At 48.5% G+C, this 22,897-nt stretch overlaps 1 protein-coding gene across 1 annotated transcript; it reads left to right on the top strand.

The window, feature by feature from the left end:
* Window positions 1-1,146: 1,146 nt before the first annotated feature.
* LOC118538385 (pancreatic lipase-related protein 2-like) lies at window positions 1,147-19,605 on the top strand. The gene is made up of 12 exons (XM_036096313.2): window positions 1,147-1,231; window positions 3,779-3,933; window positions 4,721-4,846; window positions 5,837-5,971; window positions 6,737-6,848; window positions 8,306-8,425; window positions 9,605-9,724; window positions 11,905-12,023; window positions 14,087-14,216; window positions 15,769-15,880; window positions 16,983-17,150; window positions 19,542-19,605. The coding sequence occupies exons 1-12, from the start codon at window positions 1,183-1,185 to the stop codon at window positions 19,603-19,605; spliced, it is 1,410 nt and encodes a 469-aa protein (XP_035952206.2). The 5' UTR covers window positions 1,147-1,182.
* Window positions 19,606-22,897: the final 3,292 nt, after the last annotated feature.

Below are 22,897 nucleotides of genomic sequence, written 5' to 3'. Positions count from 1 at the left end.
TGGCAGCATCTCCTAGAGCTAAGTATACACACACCGTAGGACCGGGCAGTTCTACCCCCGGGTATAAGCCTGAGAGAAATGACTGTGTGTGTCTACCTAAAAACTGGATCCAGACTAGAAGGTTTCTAGCAGCATCGTTCATCATAGTCCCAAACTAGAAAGAACCCACATGTCCACCAATGAAAGAATGGATAACCCCACTGTGAGATATTCACACAGAAATAAATCAATATAACACAGTAATAAAAAGCTAATAAAAAGTAATTAAAAATAATAAGGTAACCAATTAAAGTAAGTAACCAATTACTTAAACATGTAACAACATGGATGAATCTCAAAAACGGGTTGTGGGAAAGAAGCAAGACCTTAAAGTGCACACACTGTATCATTCCATTTATAAGCAATTCTAGAACAGATGAAACGAATCCACAGTGATAGAAATCAAAGCACTGGTGTGGGCGTGATGCTAAAAGATCATGAGAGAAACTTCTGCCTGCTGGAAACATCTTATATGTTGACCTGGGCCACTAACATAGGAGGACACATCTGTCAAAGCTCGTTACGCTGTACTTTAAACTTAAGATTTCTGCACTGTGGTATATCTAAATTATGCACCAATTAAAAAAAAAAAAATGGCAGGGCGGCATCTGGCTGTCCTCTCAGCAGTGAAGGAAGGACCTTCTTATCTCCAGGTCAAAGTACAGCTGATACAGCTCAGAAACGGTCTTAATATAAAGACGATGTTTCTAAATAAAGCCAGAGCTGAGCCGTGTTCGTTTTCTTCTTTTGAGCATCTCGGTCGTACGGCCAAGCTGGTGGAACGTGCGGATGCGTTTATGTGATACGTGTTTGTGAGAACCGAAGTTCGAAGCACGCAGGTGCACAGCCCCAGCCAACCCTTCTGGTGCTGCACAGTAAGTCTCGGCCCCCGTGGGGCAGCTTGGTGGGGCTGGGGCTGCCAGAGGGATGCGGCCCTGGGGGCGGGGGGTGAGGGCCCTGCAGCGGGGAGACCCAGACACTGGGGGTCTCCGAGCAGTGTGTGTGGGAGCGGGGGGAGGCCCCAGGGGTCCCAGGTGCTGGGCTTTGGGTTCCACACACTGTGTGTCCTGTCTGGGCTCGGCTACTGCCAGCCTCGAACCTGTGCCCAGGGGTGTCTGTGTGTCTGTGTTTTCATCCGCGTAGATGCTGCCTTCCTGGACCATCGGCCTTCTCCTGCTGGCCACCGTCAGAGGTGAGGATGCTGTTCCCCTCCCGCTGGGGAGAGAGTGACGCTGCCTGGGTGGGCCTTCCGCCGCCACGAGTAACAGCATTATCATTATTTCAAGAAAAGCAACTGCCATCCTTCAGGGAGGGGTGACTCTGTGGCAATGGGCTTGACACGGATGATCCCGGGTAATCCTGCTCTGTCCTGTTCTTCCTGCAAAGGCTCTAGGGACGGTGGGGCGGGTGGCAGAGGTGACAGCAGCTGGGGCAGGGGGAGGGGGAGGCGGCTTCGGCAGGCCCCCCACACCCTCGGTCCCTTGAGTGGCCAAGCGCATGCCCGCAGACTAATGTCACAGAGATGACACTGTGTGACAGGCCGGCCAAATGAACCCACCCTCCCGCCCACGTCCCCCACTGTCTCTCCTCACATGGTCTCTGTCTCCCCAGCTCCGATCAGTCCCTCTCCTCTGGCCTCTGTTCAGATTCAGATACAGATACCAAGGTCTACTCATCCTCAAACAGAAATAACCTCCCTTACCCCACAGTCCCTGGAGCCTCCGGCCTGCTTACTTCCCATCACCCCCACCCCCGCAGAGGCCGGCCTCACACCCTTGCTGCCTCACTTCGTCCCATCAGGCAGAACCCCTCACTGCCTGGCTCGGCCCCCCAAACCCTGCTGGAGCATGCTTCCCGCAACAACAGACATGGTCTCCTCGGGTCCTTACTGAGGCTTTCTTCCGCACCCAGACTCCCCCGCCTCGTCTCCTTGGCTTGTCCCCAGGCCCCCTCTGGGCCTCCCATCCCAGCCATGGAGCGAGACCTGGCTCCCAACAGCAGTCTGGGGTGGATGGGGCTGCATCTCAGGCCTCTCTGGGCCCTCTGGTCTCCTTTGCTGGTCTGCCGCCTCCTCCTGCCCCAGACTCGGGCAGCCCCCAGAAGTCACTCCCAGGCAACCCCACCTTTCTTTCTCTGCTTTGGGGCTTCCTCCTTGCCTAGCCTCTGGCCCCCCCACCCTCCTGAATTCCAGGACCTCCCACCATGCCTCAAACTCACTTGTCCCAAACCAGGCTTAGACGTCACCTCTTACCCCCATCTCCCCACCTCTGCCTTAATTTCCACTGTCATCGGGGGTTAGGACACCTGTGACCTCCCCAGGCTCCCTGCCCCTGCACTGCCCCACCCCACACCCCCGCCTCTCCTAGGCTTCCCTCCTCTGAGTCACCTACACTAGGCTCTGCAGAACACCTTCATGAAGCAGGGCCCCCACACCACTCACCGGCTCGACGCCCTCCAGCACTTCCCCACTCTCCCCCAACAGCCCAGGTGTCTTAACCTGGCCCCCAAGTCCCTGCATTTGCCACCGAGGCAAGCATTACTTTAGTCCCCCCGCTTCCCAGAGTGAATTCCCCTCCTTCGTTACTCCTTCCCTGTTACATTTCCTCTCTCTCTCAAGATGGGGTTTGACCCCGATCTGTCCCAGCCTCTCCTCAGCACCTAGCTGTAATCCCAATTAAACTTCACAGGTTCAAATCCTGGCTCCTCCGCTGGCCGTCCCCTGGGGCAGCTTACTCTGTCTCTCTGTGCCTCGGTTTCCTCATCTGTAAAATGGGTGTAATAATACAACCTCCTTCCTCACGGGGCTGTTCTGAGTCTTCAGTGGGACAATACTAGTAAAGTGCTAGCATGGTATCTAGTGCACAGTAAACAAGTATTAACTATCACCAGTTTTTGAATGAACGGCCAACATTTAGCACCAGCACTTTAGGAGCTGAGGAAGCCTAAGACAGAGACCCACTGCAATCCTCCGGATTTGATTATGTCACCCTTAGTGACAATTTCTTGCGGAAATGTGCATGTTGTAGGCAGAGAAAGGAGTGACATTTATGGTTATGTGCCTTATCAGGGGCATGGGTTGAGCCCCTACTACATATAGTATGATGCAACAATAAATCATCCCTGTTCTTTAAAAAATTCACCTTTTAGGAACAACAGGGAAAATCTGAAATAGCAGAGAATAATTTGGCGCAAAAGTGTGTGTAAAAGGATGACATGAAGTTATGTGCATTGGACAAATACCCACAAATGCCTACTGCGTGCACGGCCGGTGGTGGATGTAAGGGAGAGGTCAAGAGGCACCATGCCCCAGATTTTCACATTTGGATAATTACCTGATGCTTGATGAATATACGTCCAAGGCCGTCTGGGAGTTTCCCAGGAGAAGTAGTTTTAAGGCAGAAGGGTCCCAGGAATTCTCAGTGATTCCCCGACTGGCCAGATGATAAGGGTTAAACAGCATTAAATGTGCGATTCCCAGCACCCCATCCTAGGGAGTGAGGTGAATCAGAATCTCTGAGGGAGGGGCCTGGGATTGTGTAGACACACATAGCCACTCCCAGCCCCCAGATGATTCCTATCACCACGGAAGTTTGGGGAACAACAGCTGGCAAAGGTGAAGACCAGTGTTGGCCATAGCCAGGCCCGGGCTCACCCTGAAGAATCCTCTTGTGTAGCTGAGAATACAATGCTCCTTTCTAGAACCTCACAAGTGCCCTGTTCGTTGCTCTTCCTGCCCCAGGAAAGGAGATCTGTTATGGACATCTTGGCTGCTTTTCCGATGAAAAGCCATGGTGCGGGACCCTTCAGCGGCCTTTCAAGTTATTTCCCTGGGATCCCAAGGACATTGACACCCGCTTTCTCCTGTACACAAATGAAAATCCAAACAACTTCCAAGTAAGAGTGGGTGTGGAAACACTGCACGGTGGGTGGATTTGGGTGCCCACACTGGAGCTCTCACATGGTTGTCTAAAGAAAAAAATGCACTGCCTTGGAACTTTGCAGATGATGCTTCCTCGCCAGTGTTAGACCTAGAGCCAACTTAGCTCTCAGGATCACAGACCACTATGCATAGCTTAATGAAATCTCTGGACGCCCAACCCAGAACTAACACATCCACGCACACCCGTGCACAGACCTTCAAAAGATTCCCAGCTGCAGTTTAGCCTGTTCCTGGGAAAGTATGAGCAGCATTTATGGAGAAGCCCAGGCGTGGCATTCCCTGGGAGGGTCTGTCTTCTTCCTGCACCAGGCAGGGGTGGGAGAGAAGCCCCTCAACGGGATGGAAATGGGGAACTATGAATCCTTCCTGAGGAGCCAGAAGACAGATAGGAAGAGGGGAAACTTAGCCACAAGGGACAAAAGGTGGGGACCCTCAGGGCACCCTTCAGTTCCCAGAAAGCCTACCAGATGGAAGCAGGGCAGGCTTCCTGCTGGTGGTCAGAAGTGACCAAGAAGGACATGCTCAGAATCCAAGCAGCTCCCAGCTCCAGTCCCTGAGAGGTTTCAGAGAGCTGGTGTCTATCTATAGGTCCCTGAGGTCACCCACTGTGGGGTTCTAGGGGACCAACGCCCTGCTCCCAGCTCCCAACTGGGAGTCTGCTTGGACGCGGCTATGGTGCTGTTTTTACTTTGTGATCCTTCTTCAGGCATTTTGCCTAGCACTTTTTTGTAATTAAACCAGCTGATCACTGCCACTGATCTAGCCACGGTCGAGGCTTCCAACTTCCAACTAGACCGCAAGACGCGCTTCATCATCCACGGCTTCATAGGCAAGGGGGAAGAGAACTGGCTGACGGACATGTGCAAGGTAGGGGTCCCCCCCACCCCGCACCTAGCCACTCCAGATGGAGATCAGCACCCAGCACCCAGATTCAAACCCCGCAGCCCCAGTGTCTCTGAGGCTGGGAAAGGAAATACTCAGGGAAAGAACTGTCCTTTGCAAAACCACCAAGGAGAGCCTGGGTTCCCAGGGCATCCATTGTCAAGTTCTCCCAACCCAACAACTTCTGGCCAACCAGCTCCTCTTGAGGCCGAAAAGAACCAGAGTGCAATCAGAAAATTCCAGAGGTGGAGACTACAGCAAATTTCCTGACATTTTTCTTTGATGCTTTATGTAAAACCCTTGGGTGACAGGAAAGCACTTAAGTTTACCTTCTAGAGCTTTGCTATCTAATAGACCATTCTGTGCTGATGGGAATGTTCTGTATCTGCACTATCCAAATCAGGAACTAGGGTCAGGCTAGAACACCTAGAGTATTGTTGGGAACATAAAAGCAGCACTACCCCGGGCTTCAACTATCTAGTGTAGAGGTCCACAAACTTTTCCTGTAGGGAACCAGGTAGCAGATACTTTAGCATCTGTGTTCAATTTGGGTCATATGGGTCATATGGTTTCAACTCAACTCTGTTTTAGCTCAGAAGCAGAGATAACAGTAAGTAAACAAATGGCTGTGGCTTTTTCCAAGAAAACTTTATCTATAAAAGCAGGTGGATTTGGCCCTACCTTGATAAGTCTGCTAATCCCTGATCTAGTAAGTGATGTTTGTGATCTGGGTGTGTCACTAAGTATCCGTGAGACCTTAGACAAATCATTTAATCCATTCCGGGCCTCAGTTTCCGCATCTGTTAAGTGAGGATAAGCATACCCAGTCAATAGTGACGTGGCAGAAGTGTGGACAAGTGCAAGGAATCAGGCCTGGCACAACTAGGAGCTTGGCGGGTGTGAATGCCTATCTCCGGAGTGTACAACCTGTGGCTGTTGATAAATTGGTTTCTCCCTCTTGCTTGTCTTCCCCAGAAAATGTTTAAAGTGGAGAAGGTGAACTGCATCTGTGTGGACTGGAAACGCGGGGCCAAGACACGATATACCCAAGCCGTCCACAACATCCGTGTTGTGGGAGCACAGATAGCTTTCTTCATACAAAATCTGTCGGTAAAACCCTGCTGGGCCACATTCTGTGGGTGGCGGGCAGGGAGGAGAGAGGGGGGCACGCAAGCACCACCTTCGTCGTACCTAAGACGCACCCTAAGGACCCCCCCCCCCCCCCGGGCTGGGGCCGGGCCTGGAAGCCCCAGGAGGGCCTTTTCTAAGGTGAAGTTGCACCTTTCCTCCCTCCTGAATTGTCCCGAAGACTCCTACTTATGGGACCCGAGGCAAATTAACCTCTCTGAGGCTCAGTTTCCCCTTCTGAAAGAAAGCCTTCCCTGTATGCTCTTCTGGGGATTCCAGAGCACGCTGGGCGGCCAGCTACTCTCAGGCCAGATGAGTCTTCATTCTCAGACAGCGCAGGACGGAAGGCCCCTTACAGCCTTCTGGAAGGTCTATTCTGGAGAATCCCAGAGCCAGGCCCACTACCCACGCTCTCCCAGGGATCGGGGAGGTGGCCCCGCGGCGGGGTGCGGGTGGCAGCAGGCAGCGCACGTCGGTCCCCGCCCGGGAAGCCTGCAGTTGACTCGGTGGCCGCTGGTCAGCACTGTTGCCCCGCGCACGAGCCGGCCCGCGGGCCACGCAGAGTGCCGGGCCGGGTCGCGCGGTCGCAGGCGGCGTCCTGGATCCGGGGGGGGGGGAGAGATCGGGGGCGGGGCTCCTCGCGAGTTTCCAGCCCGAGTCCCGTCCCCATCCCCGAGCCCCGCGCCCGTGCGCATCCCCTGCCCCCACACCCCCGCCGGCGGGACCTGACGCGCCATCCGTCCGCAGACCGAGCTGGGCTACAGCCCGGAGGACGTGCACCTCATCGGCCACAGCCTGGGCGCGCACGCGGCGGCCGAGGCGGGCAGGAGGCTGGGCGGCCACGCGGGCAGGATCACAGGTGCGCAGCGCGCGGCCCCGAGCGGGTGCGGGCGGCCGGGGCGAGACGGGAGCGCGGCCCACGCAGGGGCCCCGGCCGCGCGCACCGCTCCCCCGCTAGCGGGAGGGGGGGTAGGTGGTGCCCCCACTGGAATCAGAAAGTAACTGTCCGTGTTTTTATGTGTATTAGAAAATACCTGATTGTAAATAAAAATACATTTATTTTTTAAAAAGAAAACTATAACTAGAATATTAAGCGCCTGACTTCAGGGTTATTATTGCAGGAGTAATATAATAATAATAATAAAACTGATTTTTTAAAATTAATTCATCCGTTCCACAAATACGTGTGTTGTGCCATGCACAGGCAGAGAATGAGAAGTGGCCACCTGAAACCCGCCACATCGGAGGTGCTCAGTAAATACTGAATAAATGAATGAGTCACTTGGCAAAAATGAACGCATACAAGACAGGCACGGACAACTACTTATTTTGTGCCGGCAAATCAGCATGTGGCTTTGGCAAACAGTTCAATTCACAATGTAATGAATGTCTCCTTTGCTCGGGGCGCTGTGCTGGTGTCGGGGGAGGGATAAGGGGATCATAGTTCATGTTTCTGTAGAGGTTTTCAGTTTGCAAAGTCCTTTCTCTTCCACCTTTTCATGGGGGTTTCACAATAACCCTGTAAGAGAGTGGTTGTTATTCCCACCATCCGGACAAGGAAACTGAAGCTCAGAGCGGACAGGTGTTTGACCTTGAGCAGAAAACCAGGGCTAAATATAGGTGCCTGAGTCCCGGGTGCCTGGTGGGTTCCACCCTCTGCCTCTCTTCAAAGATGAAATGGCCACAGCGCATTTCAGGAGATCCACAGTCTAGTCCAGGAGGCAGACAATTAAGTAGGCAAGTCAATTCAGAGCCAAATTAATTAAACACAAAATAATCCTATACAATGTGGGTGGTGTGCGCTGAGAAAGGAGAGGCTAAGTTTTCCCTGAGGAGGTGGTGTTTGAGCCCGGTCTTGGAGAGAAGAGATTTATTAGGGGAGGATGTGGGGAAGTGAGCAGAGGGTGGGGGTAGCGTAAGCAGCCGGAGGGGACAGACAGTGTGGGGACAGGGGACTGGGTGGAGCTGGGCAAGGCCAGGGAGCTTGCAGTCTTGGAGAGCTGTGGCCGAATAGTAACAGGTGAAGGTAAAAAGGACAAAGGAGATGAGGGGGCAAGGGGGCCCCCTAGATCCTGCTCAGAGTCAGGCACTGGGGACTTCTGGATGTTTGTTGACAGTCAGCGACCCCACTTCTGGCCTTTCTATCTCAACTTCTCTCTCCTGAGCAGACGGGGAGCTACAGACCCCATTCCCCAAGTCACGGCTGCTGAGGTCTGGGACTCTTGGCCCAGGAATCCCCATGGCTTTTGTGGGTAGAGGGTTTAGAGCCTGGTTCGTCTTAGAGTGTGGCCTAACTACCCACCTCCCCCATTTCAGGACTGGACCCCGCAGAGCCATGCTTCCAGGGCACGTCTGAGGAGGTTCGGCTGGACCCATCTGATGCCATGTTTGTGGATGTGATTCACACTGACTCTGCTCCCTTCATCCCCTTCCTAGGTGGGTGCCCCACTGCACCCCCTGGTGGCCAGCTGTGACTGATTGCGAGTGGGTCCAGGTGCACCCCACACGCACACCACGGGGCCAACCACAGGACGACCTCGGGCACCAGCCACAGACAGACAGGCAGGACAGTGCCAGTGGGAGCGAACTGCCTGCTGGCCCAGGTAGAACCAAAAACACTTCTATAGCCTGGAAGGCTGTCATCAGTCTTCAAATCTTTAGTCCTTTCAATCTGCCAATATCCAGAGGGACAGTTAAAATTCTTATTGATGTTTGACTTGTACCGGCAAAATGCAAAAGTTAATTTTTGAATTTTTGTTTTTTTACTTCTTTTGTCAAAGCTATGGTTACTAACAGTTTGTTTTGTTGGAGATGAAATATATCCTTTTATCTAGTTCTTCTAAAGTCAATGTTCTTTTTTCATTATATTCTTATACAACCACTCACGAAACGTGCCAGTGAAAGAATGTTTTTAATGAAAATTATATCATTTATTGAGTGTTTACCATGCGCTGCTTTGAACATTTTGTATACATCAGCTCATTAATCGTAACAACCCTAAAAAGTGGGTATTATTATTACGATTTCACTGCCAGAGGGAAGGAGGCTCCACAAGGTCAAGGCCAAGTAATTGCCCAACATGACAGAGTCTATAGGTAGAACCAGGTTGTGATCAAGGTCTATATGCTTCAAAAACCAAAACTCCTACCATTGTGCTGGGCTCTCAGTATAGCGACATAATGGAATGTGTCTCAGCATAACAATATAACATAGAAGTAAAAATTTTTAAATGAATACGGTGATAAAAACTGCACCAGTCCTGATATGTATCTGCTGGTACATAGTGGTGTCAGGGCATGACGGTACCGCTCAGGGTCTCCCCAAGACAGACAGACAGACAGACACACATATACGTACAATACACCTGTGTGCATGCTCGCCCAGAGCCCACCTTCCCCCTCATCTCTCTTCCTGTGTGCTCTCTTCCCTTCTTGTCTTGCCAAGTGCCCATTTCTGAGCACTCCCTGCAGAGCCACAGACAGGGTGGCTAGGCCGAGGAGAGAATTTGCCAAGAAGGTTCTCGCTGTGGCTGGAAGGAGCTGAATGCTGTCTGTGACTACAGCCTAACATTGGGACCACTCACCTCCCTGCTCCCCTCTGCTTACAATATTTCAGGTTTGGGAATGAGCCAAAAGGTGGGCCATCTGGATTTCTATCCAAACGGAGGAAAGCAAATGCCTGGATGTCAGAAAAATGCCCTTTCAACCATCGTTGACATAAATGGCCTATGGGAAGGTACGTAAGTTAGAGAAGCAAGACAGCTGCTGTTCCACTTGGGGAGAAACGGTGCGTGCTCTGTGCCAGGCATTTCCACAACAATGACGTGAGGTCTTTATTCTCATCAGCCCATTTTACAGATGAGGAAACTGGGTCAGTACAGTTATAAAACTTGCCCAAGGCTACCCTAGATTTAAGCCCAACTTCTGGCTGCAGAGCCCCGACCTTGTGCCCCTTCCTGCACTGTCGTCCACTTGTCAGGATGCTGAGGCAGGAGGGGACCAGCCCACTGGCAAAGACCCAGCTTGGGTTTTGGCCCTCCGTCCTCCGTGCCTGTTCTTTGAAGGACTGCTCGCTGGGTATAAACAAAGATCTGAGCGGCTTAGACTTTCTTGCCATTTGCTCTGGTCAGGTTCTAGGCACAGAAAGGAGCTGAGCTGGTAGGAAGACAAAGAGGGGGACGTGCTCTGCGGGTTTGGGGAGAGTGTGCTGGAAGCAGGAGGCCTGGGCTCTGGGGGATGAGCCTTGTGTGGACTTCTGTTCATCTGAGAGGGCGGGCTCAGTGCCCCGAATAGGAGGTGACCTAAAGCATCATCTGGGCTCGCTGCCCTTGTTCTGACCTTCGGCTACTCTTGTTGCCCAGCCCTGAAACCGGGCTTCATTGTCCTCCCTGAGAGTGGAGGCTTTGAGTCTGTGATCATTTCATTTTAGGATTTATTTGTCCGAGCTGGGAGTTCCCCGAAGCCAAGGAATGTGTCGGGGACCTCCCAGACGCACCGGGGTCTAGCCCAAAGCAAGCATCCGTGCAAGTCCGTTACATGGGGCTCAGTGACCTTCGGTGGCATTTTTATAGTTTATATAACATCAACATTTATATATGTTGATGTTAAAGAACAGGGTTGCTGAAGCCACAGGCGATATCCACTGACAGTACATGGTGCTTTAACCTCCTCTGGGCTCCGCGCCAGGTTACTCCGGGGAAGACGCAGCTGTTCGGCTCCCTGGGAGACCACCAGAGTCACAGGGAGGGCTGCCCCCTCCCGGAAGTGCCGAGCAGGCCACACATAATGGGAGCCCAGGTTTAATTAAAAAGGCCGTTTAGAGTGACATGAACACTGGAGTGTGTGTGGACTGTGTGGAGCTCCGAGTTACCCAGGCTGAGCAGAGGACAGTGCAAGTTACTTGCTCCTGTAGGATGGGATCCCAGGGCAGCAGTTTCAGATGAAAGAAACAATTCTGTTTGAAACAAGTTCTGTTGTCTGGAGATGAGCGTTGGTGTGGGGCACACGGAACCAGCTTCTGCAGGAAGTTTCTGGGCTGGGGGGCATGTAGAGCCCAGAGCTGTGGGGAGCTAATCCCACTGCTGCTTCCCAGTGTGCCTTTCTCCCTGGGCAGGGAATGAAGCCACCAGACCCCCGCCCCCGAAGGGACCCCCAGCTACGTCTGTTGTTGCCGGGGATCACTTCATAGGAAGTTTTGTACCCAGTAGCTGGAGAAGTGAAAAAACAATTTTCCAAACAAGAGGACTTTGGGTTAAAGAAAAAGATGGTGAATAAAATGCAGTGACAGAGTGGCCAGAGGCCACAGTAATCACACTGTCCATTGCTTTTACCTTGTGCCTGGAATAGTAGGAAAGAAAGAGTTCTCAGCCTGGAGCCAAAGGCACGGGTAAGCCTGCTTCACTCAAAAGGCCTGTCCGGCGTGTCCAGCTCGCAAACTGAGGCCCAGCCTGCAGGCAGAACGCAACCCACAGCAGTATGTGATTGGCCTTCACAGTGACTATTTAAAAGTTGGAACGTACTGCTCTCATGTGAGCATGGAAAGATTTTCATGGAAAGTCAAGATGCTAGCTACTCGTGAAAAATCAGAACAAGTAATCTGGGCCTTTACCATGCAATGACTGGCTGGGCCGTGTAGGGTCCCCTTAAAGGCTATTGCTATCCCCACCCCCACCCCCTCTCTCTCTGCATATACATTTCTCACTGCCCCCTGCATGGCCCCCAGCCCCCATCATTCCTTCACATTACATGCCCGGCCCCAGATTTCCTCCTCGTGCCTACGTATGTCCAAGTCAGTCACAGATATTTCAGGCTGTGCCCTGACACTCATCTTGGAGGGGATTCCTCGATCAGTCAGAGTGGTTCAGCCTTCAAAAGTGAAATGCGTCCTGTGAGCTCCCGTGGCCTTTGCTTCCTCAGGAACCCGAGACTTTGTGGCTTGCAATCACCTAAGGAGCTACAAGTATTACTCAAGTAGCATCCTCAGCCCCGACGGCTTCCTGGGCTACCCGTGTGCCTCCTACAAGGAGTTTCAGGAGGTAGGTCACACCAGGGCTAGGGGAAGATGCTGGTGGCCCTGTGGGCGGTGGGGGTTTTGTCCCTGTGGCTTGGCACAGAGCAGAGCTGTAACCTCATGAGGAACGGGAGGAGGGACCGGACATGCTGAGCCTCAGGGAGACCTTCTCCCAGAAGCAGGGTGGGACCTGACCGCTGGGCTTTCCCTAGATCCCAACTTTTTGTTCTAGAAGATTCCCAATCTACACAGGAGCCAAAAGAAGGACGCACCGATTGTTAACATGTAAATGTGTGCATATGTATAGTTTTCTTCTAAATTATGTGAAAGCAAACTCAAGACTTTACTCATAAATACATCCATCTCCTGAGAACAAGGTCATTCTCCTCTAGAACAATGTTCAAGAAAGTTAACATTGATACACTAATATTTTCTAATATATAGTCCATATTCAAACTTCTCCAAATATCCAAACAATGTCGTCTAGAGCTGTCTTTCTTTTTCTTTCTTTCATTCGCCCTCTCTCTCTTCCTCCCTCCCTTTCTTCTCTTCTCTGCCTCTCTCCCTCCCTTCCTTTCTTCCCTTCTTTTTCCTGCGTTGCATTTTTTTTTAATCTCCTTTAATTTCTCTCTCTCTTTTTTTTGTTTTTGAGAGAGAGAGAGAGTGCACATGCGCAGGCAGGGAGGGGATAGAGGGAGAGAGAATCTTAAGCAGGCTCCACACCCAGCATGGAGTCCGACGTGGGGCTCAATCTCACGACCCTGAGATCATGCCCTGAGCTAAAACCAAGAGTCGGACACTCAACTGACTAAGCCACCCAGGACCCCCCTTTTTAGGCTCCTTTAATCCAGAACAGCTCTCCATCTTTCATTGGTCTTCCAAGACATTGACAGTTATGAGGATTCCAGACCAAGTGTTTCGTAGAATAGCCCACAATCTGAATTTGTCTGGTTATTTCTTCGTGATTCACCGGGTGTTATCGGGTCCTCAGTGTATCACAACCAGAGACATTGGCATTCATTTAGTGACACTTTGTCTTATTATTTGATGACTTGCAGTTTGATTACTTGTTTAAGATTAAAAAAATCTGCCAGATTTCTCCACTCTAGAAGTCCCATTTCCCCTAAGTGATCTCTGAGGTGATACTGTTCCGAAACAACAAACCAGTGCGAAGGTTGAGCTTCTTACCTGAATCAATTAGCACTTTGGAGTTGCAAACGTTTAAGGCTTCAAAATATTTTTTTCTCAAAAGTAAAAACAAAAATATATTTATACTCACACGTTTTCCTTTCAAAATTGATTTCGACCTTAACATTCTCGGGTTGAACTAAGATCAGAAGGGCATCATGTTCAATCCCCAGGGTCTGTGAGTATTCGTTGTGCAGCCTTGGCCATGCTGGTTATTGCTGGGGCATGGATAATAATATACCCAGCCTCCAGCACGTGTCTTGTGCTTTCCAAATCGCAAAATAGCTCTGCATATCATGGAAGATGGATTTGGTGAGAGCAAAGAACAGAAGACCAGTGACACTGTACTATAAAATGTTAGTCTGATCTGAACAGAGCAAACCACCTCCTCCATCCCCAACTAATGAGCTACCATTTGGGAAACATCACACAGGGATCAATTATATAATTCACATTAAAGTGAAGATGGTCATAGACCTTCTCTCCCTCTGCTCTTTTGAAGTAACTTATTTGTCCCATTTATTCCTCCTGGAAGATGTCTTGCATTTCCCTTCCATATTTTAATATTATTGCTTCCTGGATATGACTTGTCTACACAACTATACTCCAAGTTTTCTGGGTACTTCTTTGGGTACATAGCAGGGCTTCATACAGTTCTGTGCATGATTCTGAGGATGAATGCATGGATGTATGGGTAGATGAATGCATGCATTGCCAGTGAAGGGGTGGAAGGATGGATGGACGGTTCAATGGGCAGGTAGATGAGAGGATGGATGAGGGATAGATGGGTGCATGGGTAGATAAATAGGAAGATGGATGGGAAGATGAGTGATTCCACGAGTGACTGAGTGAGTCAGTCAAAGCCCACCACTAACAAGCAAATTATGTTTTTTTCACCAGAATAGCTGTTTCCCTTGTCCAGCTGAAGGATGCCCCCAAATGGGGCACTACTCTGACCAATTTCTGGGGAAAACCAGGGCTGTGGGACAAACCTTTTTCCTGAACACAGGAGACAGTGGTAACTTTACTCGTAAGTTTCCGTTTTACTCATTTAAAAACTCTTGCAAATAATTTGGAAGGTGTATCAGCCTAATGAGTCAGGACCCCTGCTAGCAACTGACAGAAACTTAACTCCAACGGGCTTAGCTGTAATAGAAGGTCATTATTTAACCAATAATCCTGATCAACGGAATGAAGTGCAGTGATTGGCACCAGCTGGTCACATTTTCATCCACCCCGGTACCAGAAAGGGTGAGTCCATTAACAGAAGAAGGGGGTCATGTGGGACAAAGCCACCGTAAGTCAAGAGGTCACGCCTGTGATTATCTGTCATACAGATAATGTAGTCTCCCTACACAATCACGCATATATGCACGTGTACACGCACACGCACACACACACACACACACATAGTGTTTGTGTTGTTGTTTTGCCCAGCTTCTCACCAAAAAAGTACAAGATAGTAAAATCATCAAGATTCATTTGTCATAAGTAATAATACATGGTGGCTAAATAGAAGAGTGTTATTTTCCAAGGGAGTGATAAATTTAAAAATATATATGTATAGCACTTTACAAAACACTTGTCACATGTAGTATCTCATGCAATCCTTACAATAGGATGGAAGATAGCAGTTTGGCAGTATCTATAATGTCTCATGTGCATATTTCTTCAACCCAGTCATTCCACCTATCAGACGTACCTTAGGGCAGTGCTTGCATAAGAAGGTGTGCTCAAGGATGTTCACTGCAGCACTGTTTTTAATACCAAAAGTTTAGTGAGGAGAAACCTAGATGCCCCAACTGGTAAACAACCAATACTGTATTAACCATTAAAAGCAAGGAGATAGTTCTACGTACTGAAGAGAAAAATCCTCTATAGTAAGTGAAAAGGCAAATGACCAAAAAACCATGTATCAATACAACAAATGCAACAGAACATGTATCAGTCAGGGTCCCAACAGGAGAGAAAACTCATTGAAGTGGCTCAAATGAAGAGACTTTATTGAAGGGTCCACTTTGAGAGGTGTGGGCAAGGTTAAAGGAACAAACAAGGGACGCTGAGGCACCCAGAATCTGGTGGCTGTGGGGCTCCTGGAATGACACGTTATCATAGAGGGGGGAGTTACTGCCAGACATCCGGTACTAGAGCCAGGAGACAGCAGGGGAGCATGAGAGATGGGTCCCCCTCTTTCCTCCTGTCTTCTGATTTCCTGCACACATCTCTTACCAGCTGAACTCAACTGAACGCCAGTGGCAAGATCCCTGGTGGGGGTGGCCTTCCAGAACACGGGGTAGGAGAGAGAAGGGTGGTAAATCAGTCTGGGGTGAGGATGGGTGGAGACAATAGAGAATAATGGCGCATCCTATTTGTGGAAGGGGAAAAAAGCCTGGATATTCTTTTATAAACTTATCTGTGTATGTGTGAATGCTCAGAGAAAGCTCTAGATTAGGGTTTCTCTACCTTGGCACCATTGACATTTCAGGCTGGGGATTCTGAGCTAGGAGCAAGAATCCTTCCATGGGGTGATTTTTTTTTTCAACAAGATGAGTTCATTGAACTGACGATATGTCTTTGGACAGGTTGGAGATACAGGGTATCGGTCACACTGGCTGGAAAAAAGAAAACGAGTGGGTACTTCAGGATTGCTTTGTATGGAAGTAACGGAAACTCAAAACAATATGAAATTTTCAAGTAAGTTTGACAGTAAAGTGAAATGGTCAGACTTTTCATCATAGAGTATTCATAAGAGATTGGGTATAAAATGATTTCTAAATCTGGCCATCTACTCTATAGAGAACCATTGAATCTTAGAATGTCGGAGCTGGAGGAAAATCTTAGCATCTGATCCAGTCATCCCATTTTACAGATGAGAAGAGTGAGGCCCAGAGGGGGAATTCACTATTTAAAATCAAATACGTGCTAACTTCTTTTGGAATGTCCAATTCTGACTTCGGTTTTATTGATATCAAATTCTCCTTCAGTGACGCACGTTTATGTGGCAATTCCCCCAACACGTGCCCTCTCCACCCCCCAAAACAGGTATCCCTAGCTTCTTGTTGCCGTGGTGGTAGCCTCAGCACCTAGCTTTTGCTGGGCAGATGAGGTGCTTGGTAAATATGTGTTGGATGAACTGTAACTGTGCTGTAAAATTATATTCTGTTTTTTGTACTTTTACATAATGCTTTTCATGTTAAGTTAAAGCTCTTTGACAACTTTCTGTGCCCCATATGAAATCCTAACAGAAGACCTCTGCTGAGCCCACAGGCATCTTTAAACATAAGACATTGCGGGGCGCCTGGGTGGCTCAGTCGCTAAGCGTCTGCCTTCGGCTCAGGTCATGATCCCAGGGTCCTGGGATCGAGCCCCACATCGGGCTCCCTGCTCCGCGGGAGGCCTGCTTCTCCCTTTCCCACTCCCCCTGCTTGTGTTCCCTCTCTCGCTGTGTCTCTCTCTATCAAATAAATAAATAAAATCTTTAAAAAAAATAAAAAAATAAACATAAGACATTGCATTAGTTAGTCTTGTAGTGTAATTATAGGGTTAATATGCCTCCCCAAATATTTGATTTCCCCTAAGGACAAATTAAGACAGTAGAAATCTAGAGTCCTATATTTTTTGGCAGATGTGTGCTTGACAAATACATTTGTGTTTTAGCAGCCCCTGGGCGAACGTGAAGTCATTCAAGGTATTTGCAGAAAACCTACAACGGCATGGTTTAGGGAAACATTCGATTGCTATCATCCTTTGTATTCATATATCTAGCTGATATAACATTCTATGTCTGTGTTTTCAGAGGATCCCTCAAACCACATGCAAGTCATATGCGTGACATTGACGTGGACCTCAATGTTGGAAAAATCCAGAAGGTTAAGTTCCTCTGGAACAACCATGTGATAAATCTTTTCCGGCCCAAGCTGGGGGCTTCGCAAATCACAGTGCAAAGCGGTGAAAATGGGACTGAGTGCGTATCTCTTATTCCACCTACATCTTAGTATCTATACTTACCTATCAAGCTATCTATACATCCATCCATCCATCCATCCAGTCATCCACTTACCCATCTATGTAACTATTTACCCGTCCATTCATCCATCCCTTTCTGTCCATCCACTTAACCTACTCACCTATCCATTTATCCATCAGCCATCTATCCAGTCTTCTGGCCATCCAGCCATTATCTACTCAACTATTCATCTCAACTCCCCATCTGTCCATCTGATTTACTTTGAAAAATCAAATATCATTTTCCTTACGCCAGATTCAACTTGGCAGGAGCAAGGCATCAGTTATTTGAGAAACAGGCAAACATGAGACTGTTTTATCTCAAACACTAAGGAAAACACCTAGGCAGAACTTGTAGGAAATCGCTAAGTTAATTCCAGTTGGGGTGCAGTTATTAATGTAAACTGGTTTGTTTGGAGACTATGGCATGAAAAGGATAGAAACTGGGTTGGGATCTCGCTCATAGGGGCATTCTCTTCTCATTCAAGGGAACAGAATCTTACTTGGTTGGGGCTGGGAGAGGATATAACTGTATTTAAAATACTGAAAGAAGAAGGCCACCTTCAAAGAAGATCATCATAAATAACAGGCTGTTAGGGTCTGAAGGAAACCTAGATAACCCCCTCAACTGCTCTCATTTTAAGATGAGGAAAGTGAGATATGGCGAGTCAGGCAACTTGTCTAAGATCACAGAGGGAAGCTAGAGAGAAGAATACTAAACCTCAAAATGTGTTCAAAAACACACATCAAGACCTTGCTCAGCGGCATCATTTAACTGGGCTGGCTGCCCACCATACTATTCCCAATTCCTCCGCATGTTGTTGGAAGGATCAGATGTTACTCTGGCTGTGCCCTTCCTTTGTATACTCAAGAGCAGAGCACAAGCATAAAGCGCAGCCCAGACTTGGGCCCAGGTCATCTGACAGCCAATCTTGTCCTCCTGCCATGGGGCCTGTCCTGCTCACACAGCCAGACGTGGAGCTGAGGATCTGGCAGGCCTGGTGGTGGGATGCATTGTGAAACTGTCTGGATTTCAGAGTCATGAGGTAGGGGTTGGGTGGAGTCGTTGTTTTCAAGTACAGTAGGGCCCACACACAATATTTTGCAAATACCAAAGTCATCCCCTCACATAAGGGATCCCTCATCAAGGAGCTACATTCTGAAACTGAGCCCTGAGGGAGGGCTGGGTGGTCAACCATCCTCCCCTAGCCAGAGATACCACCAGGGCTGGAAGAGGCCAGGGGTGCCCTGCATCTCATGTCTGGGTACCTGCCCCACCCAACCAGGCTTCACCCCTCAGGAGTGACAACCCTTCCCAGTCTTTTGTTTTGTTTTGTTTTGTTTAGCATCTTTATTGAGAGATCATTCCCATACCATACAATTCACCCATGTAAAGTATGTAATTCAGTGACTTCTAGTATATTCACTGAGTTTACAATCATCTCTGCAATTTTAGAACATTTCCTTACCCCAAAAGGAAACCCTACACCCATTAGCCATCACCCACTCATCTCCCTATCCCTTTGCCCAGCCCTAGGCAACCACGAGTCTATTTTCTGTCTCTGTAGATTTTCCTGCTCTGGACATTCCATACACATGGAGCCAGATAATATCCGGTCCTCTGTGCCTGGCTTTTTTCATAGCACAATGTCTGCAAGGCTCCTCCATGTGGTAGCCTGTATCATTCCTTCTTATTCATTCCTTTTTATTGCCAAATAAGATCATACAGATAGACCACATTTTAGTTATCCATTCATCAGTTGGCAGACATTTGGGTTGTTTCCACTTTGGGGCTTTTATGAATACTGTTGCTTGTATCCAAGTTTTCATGTGGACATACATTTTCATTTCTCTTGGGTATATAGGAGCAGAATGGCTGGGTCATAGGAGAACTTTAGGTTTCACTTTTAGAAGAACTGCCAGCCTGTTTTTCCAGAGTGGCTGCCACGTTTTATGTTCCCAGAAGTAGTGTATGAAGAACATTCATGATCTTGACTCAATAGGGAAAGTCCCCTCTGGGCAGGCTAGGGTGCCCCTGGGAACGCATCGCCAGGCCCACAGCTGCAGGCCCATCAGAGACTCTTATTTTGGGAAAAAAAAGAAAAAAAAAAAAAAAATCCTTGGCCTAACACAGCTGATTCACTCCCAGCTCATTAAGAAGTTACAGGAGAGGAGGATGTTGTTTGAGTGGTTTTGCTTAGTAAGAATCACCTGGACTCTGCTTGGTGTAGCAGAGCCTTTCGGTCAAAGAGATCTGAATTCCAGGGGGCTGGCTAACTGCTGTTTGCTCATCTGAGGTCCCATTTCCATAAGCAAATGAGTCTCATGCTGAAAATGCTTTCTTCCACAGGTCTAATTTTTGTAGCAGTGACACGGTCCAAGAAGATGTTTTACAATCTCTTTACCCTTGTTAAAAACGTGGTCATCTCTCTTGTATCTTTGCCGTAATAAATTTTTTAATGCCCTCGGTTTGACGTTGAGGTGTTAAGTTTGGCATTCTCCGTGTTCTGGGGTCACATTTCAGAAATGATTTGTGGGACTGGAGCCAAGTTTAATCAGGGGTAATGCCTGAAAGCTCCCACCGGCCCTCCCCCGCCACCATCTCTCTCTTTCAGGGCACGTTGTGGGGCCTGCTCGAATGTATTTTATTTCCTTAGGCAATGAATTTCTCTCATATTTGATAAAGTCATCATTGCTCCCATGTGTTGCCCACCCAGCTTTTAACATGCTAGGGGAAGAAGTGGACCCCATGCAAGAACAGCCTCTAGCAGGACTCAGAGCAGTCATTATTTAGATTAAAGCCTGTCCGTGGCATGAAGGAAGAGGGGCTTAAAAAAATTAATACATGCACGTGGTGCAAAATGCAAAAGATCCAGAAGAATATTCTTACACAAGGTATGTCTCTGTCCACCCTCACCCTCCAAGTCTCTGGTTCCTCTTCCCAGAGACAACCAGAGTTGTTTTGTTTTGTTTTTTCCCCAGAAATATTCAACTTGTACACTCATGTGTGGCCATCTCACACAGCCAGCCCCAGCCCCACCGTTTTTATTTTAGACAAATGGTAGCAATAGGTACCATTCTCACTTTGCTTTTTGCACTATCAATAAATTGGATATTATTCTCTAATGGTACAGAAAGAGCCTCTTCATCCTTCCTACAGCTTCATAGATTCCACTGAGGAGTGCTTGTGGTGTGGTTGTCTCTGCCAATGGACATAGAAGTGTTTTCCAAAATTTCCCCATTATGAATATTCATGCAACTACTCTCCTTTATGACTGTTTTACATTGTAAAAATTTGTCCAATAAATGTTTCAGATAGATTTCCTTTGGTCAGGATTGCCAGATTCCCTTCTGTAGTCAATATACCAACCCACACTCCAACCAACCTCATGGCATGGCCGGCCCATGCCAAATTGCCAGCCTTATAGGCCAAGAAGCCAAATACTGGTAATTTCATTCGGTTCCTTCTAACAGGAGGGCGCTTCGCACCTTTTCCAGCACAGTGAATTGTCTAATCATTTTTTAATTTGGTAGGTTAAAGTGTTGTTCCCTAAATTGTAATTTGTGTTTGTTTTACTATGAGGGTGAACATCTTTTCCGTGTTTAATGGCCCTTTGTCTTTCTCTGTAAATCGTCCAAATTGTTTGCCAAGTGTAGGCATTTTTTTCATCTCATTTTTACTTTAAAGAGCACTTTAAAATTAAGAAAACTGGAATATTCTGTCAAATGCAAATATTTTCCCCAAGTTATCCTTCTCCCTGGGAGGAAATGGTAAGTGAGTCGAAGGGCCTGGACCCAGCTCCTACCTGGAAAGTTCTGCGGGTGCCGTAATCCAAGGGGCTGCCCAGAAGGATCGAGCCACCTGAACTCACACTAGGTTAAGGCCAGGTGGTTGAACCAGGCCCAGGTCTCCTGCTTTCCCTCCCAAGCCAGATACGGGCCTGTATGGTCTTCTTCCGAGGCCACTGAGCAGGCAGAGTCCGTGCCCAGGTCCTGGGGTTCTCGGTGCCACCCAGGCAGAGCAGTGGGGGCCTGTGTGGAACTCAGCCCTTCCGGCCTGGCCTTCTGCCCACACGTGGCCTCCCACGCCCCCTGGCCAGCCTGCCCACTTGTTCCTGGGACCCTAGTGACAGGTAGCAGATATTACTTTCGGGGCCTGAGGCCTGGTGGCATGGGGTACAGGAGTTGGGCAGGAGTTGGGGTATTTACTGTTCAATTCTTAGAATCCAGAAACGGCTCCAGTTAGCAATTCTGGGACTGGCGTCGTGACAGAGCACTGCAGGTGATTCATCCCGAGATTCCAAGAATGAGAGCAGAAGGAGCTCTCCCTCCCCTCTCCAGGGATGCCTCGAATTTCTAGCAGAACAGCAGTGCTCGAGCTCAGCACCCGGGGGGGGGGGTTTCTTTACTAGCCTTTTCTCTTTCTATTTTCGACATTTTTTTCTTGAAACCCTATCCAGCATTTAAAATCTTGCCCTAATGTGGTGAAATAGGTCCATATCTGAGACCTATGAGGCTCCCTAGATCTTAATAAAGCTACAAATTCTAGAACAGGTTCTCAGCCCTGGCTGTATATCAGAATTGACCAGGTAGCTTTAAAAGAAACCCCACGTCCAGGCCACACCCTAGACGAGTTAGAATTTCTGGGGTGGAGCCCAACACCAGTACTCTGAAAGCTCCCCTGGAGATGAACAGTCAGGGTTGAGAACTACTCTGTATGTTCCCTCCTAGGGGCGCGTAAGGACACTTGCTAATCTTTTACCACTTCTCACCTGGTGATATTGGGCTGTGCAGGAGGGCAGAGGTGACTTCGAATCCTAGTGTCCTGTCTTTCTACCCGAACTACCTGGGCCGGTTACTTCCTACCTCCAACCTCAGTGCTTCCCCGGGAATAACAGTAGCCCTCCGGTACAGGGTGGCTGGGACGATGAAACAAGATAAACCATGCAAAACCCTCAGTGCAGTGCGTGACGCTTGACAGCCAGCCAATAAATGAAGCAGGACAAGCAGGCGGGCCTAAGTTATTCACAGAGACACCACGACCAAGATTGAAGACAAGTGCAGCCTCGGAAAAGGTATTTGAAGTGGAGACAACAGAGAATTAGTATCCAGCATACATAATAAAAAGGACAGCCCAATAGAAAAATGGACAAAGGGACGCGAGCAGGCAACACACAAAGGAGGATCCGAATAATAAATATTTGAGTTACCAGGGCGCCTAGGTTGTTCAGTAGGTTGAGCGGTTGAGCGTTGGACTTAGTTTCGGCTCAGGTCATGATCTCAGGCTCCTGAGATTGAGCTCCACATGGCATTCCGTGCTCAGTGCAGAGTCTGCTTGTCCCTCTCCCTCCCCCTGTGCTCTCTCTCTTGAATAAATAAAATAAAGTCTTTAAAAAATTAAAAAAATTAAAAAAACAAATGTTTGAGTTACCTTTGCCAGTAACGAGCAGAATATAAATGAAATTAACAACATGACATTTGTACCCATCAGACATTTTTAGCAATAAAAAAGAAATGAAGGGTCCATATATAGCAATAGGGGTAGATCCCCCAAATGTCCTGTTGGGGAGAAAAGCAAATGTTGGGAAGATACCATTTAGATACAGAAATTACCATTTATGTACATTATTATTCCCCAAATACTGCTACCCGCTGCATATGCACTACAAAATATCAAGACATGGGCATTCAGAATCCTTCCTTTTT

Source organism: Halichoerus grypus, chromosome 7 (genome assembly GCF_964656455.1).
Source record: "Halichoerus grypus chromosome 7, mHalGry1.hap1.1, whole genome shotgun sequence".
Lineage (NCBI taxonomy): Eukaryota > Metazoa > Chordata > Mammalia > Carnivora > Phocidae > Halichoerus > Halichoerus grypus.
The sequence above is the reverse complement of the archived record's forward strand: the minus strand, read 5'-3'. Positions and strand labels throughout refer to the sequence as shown.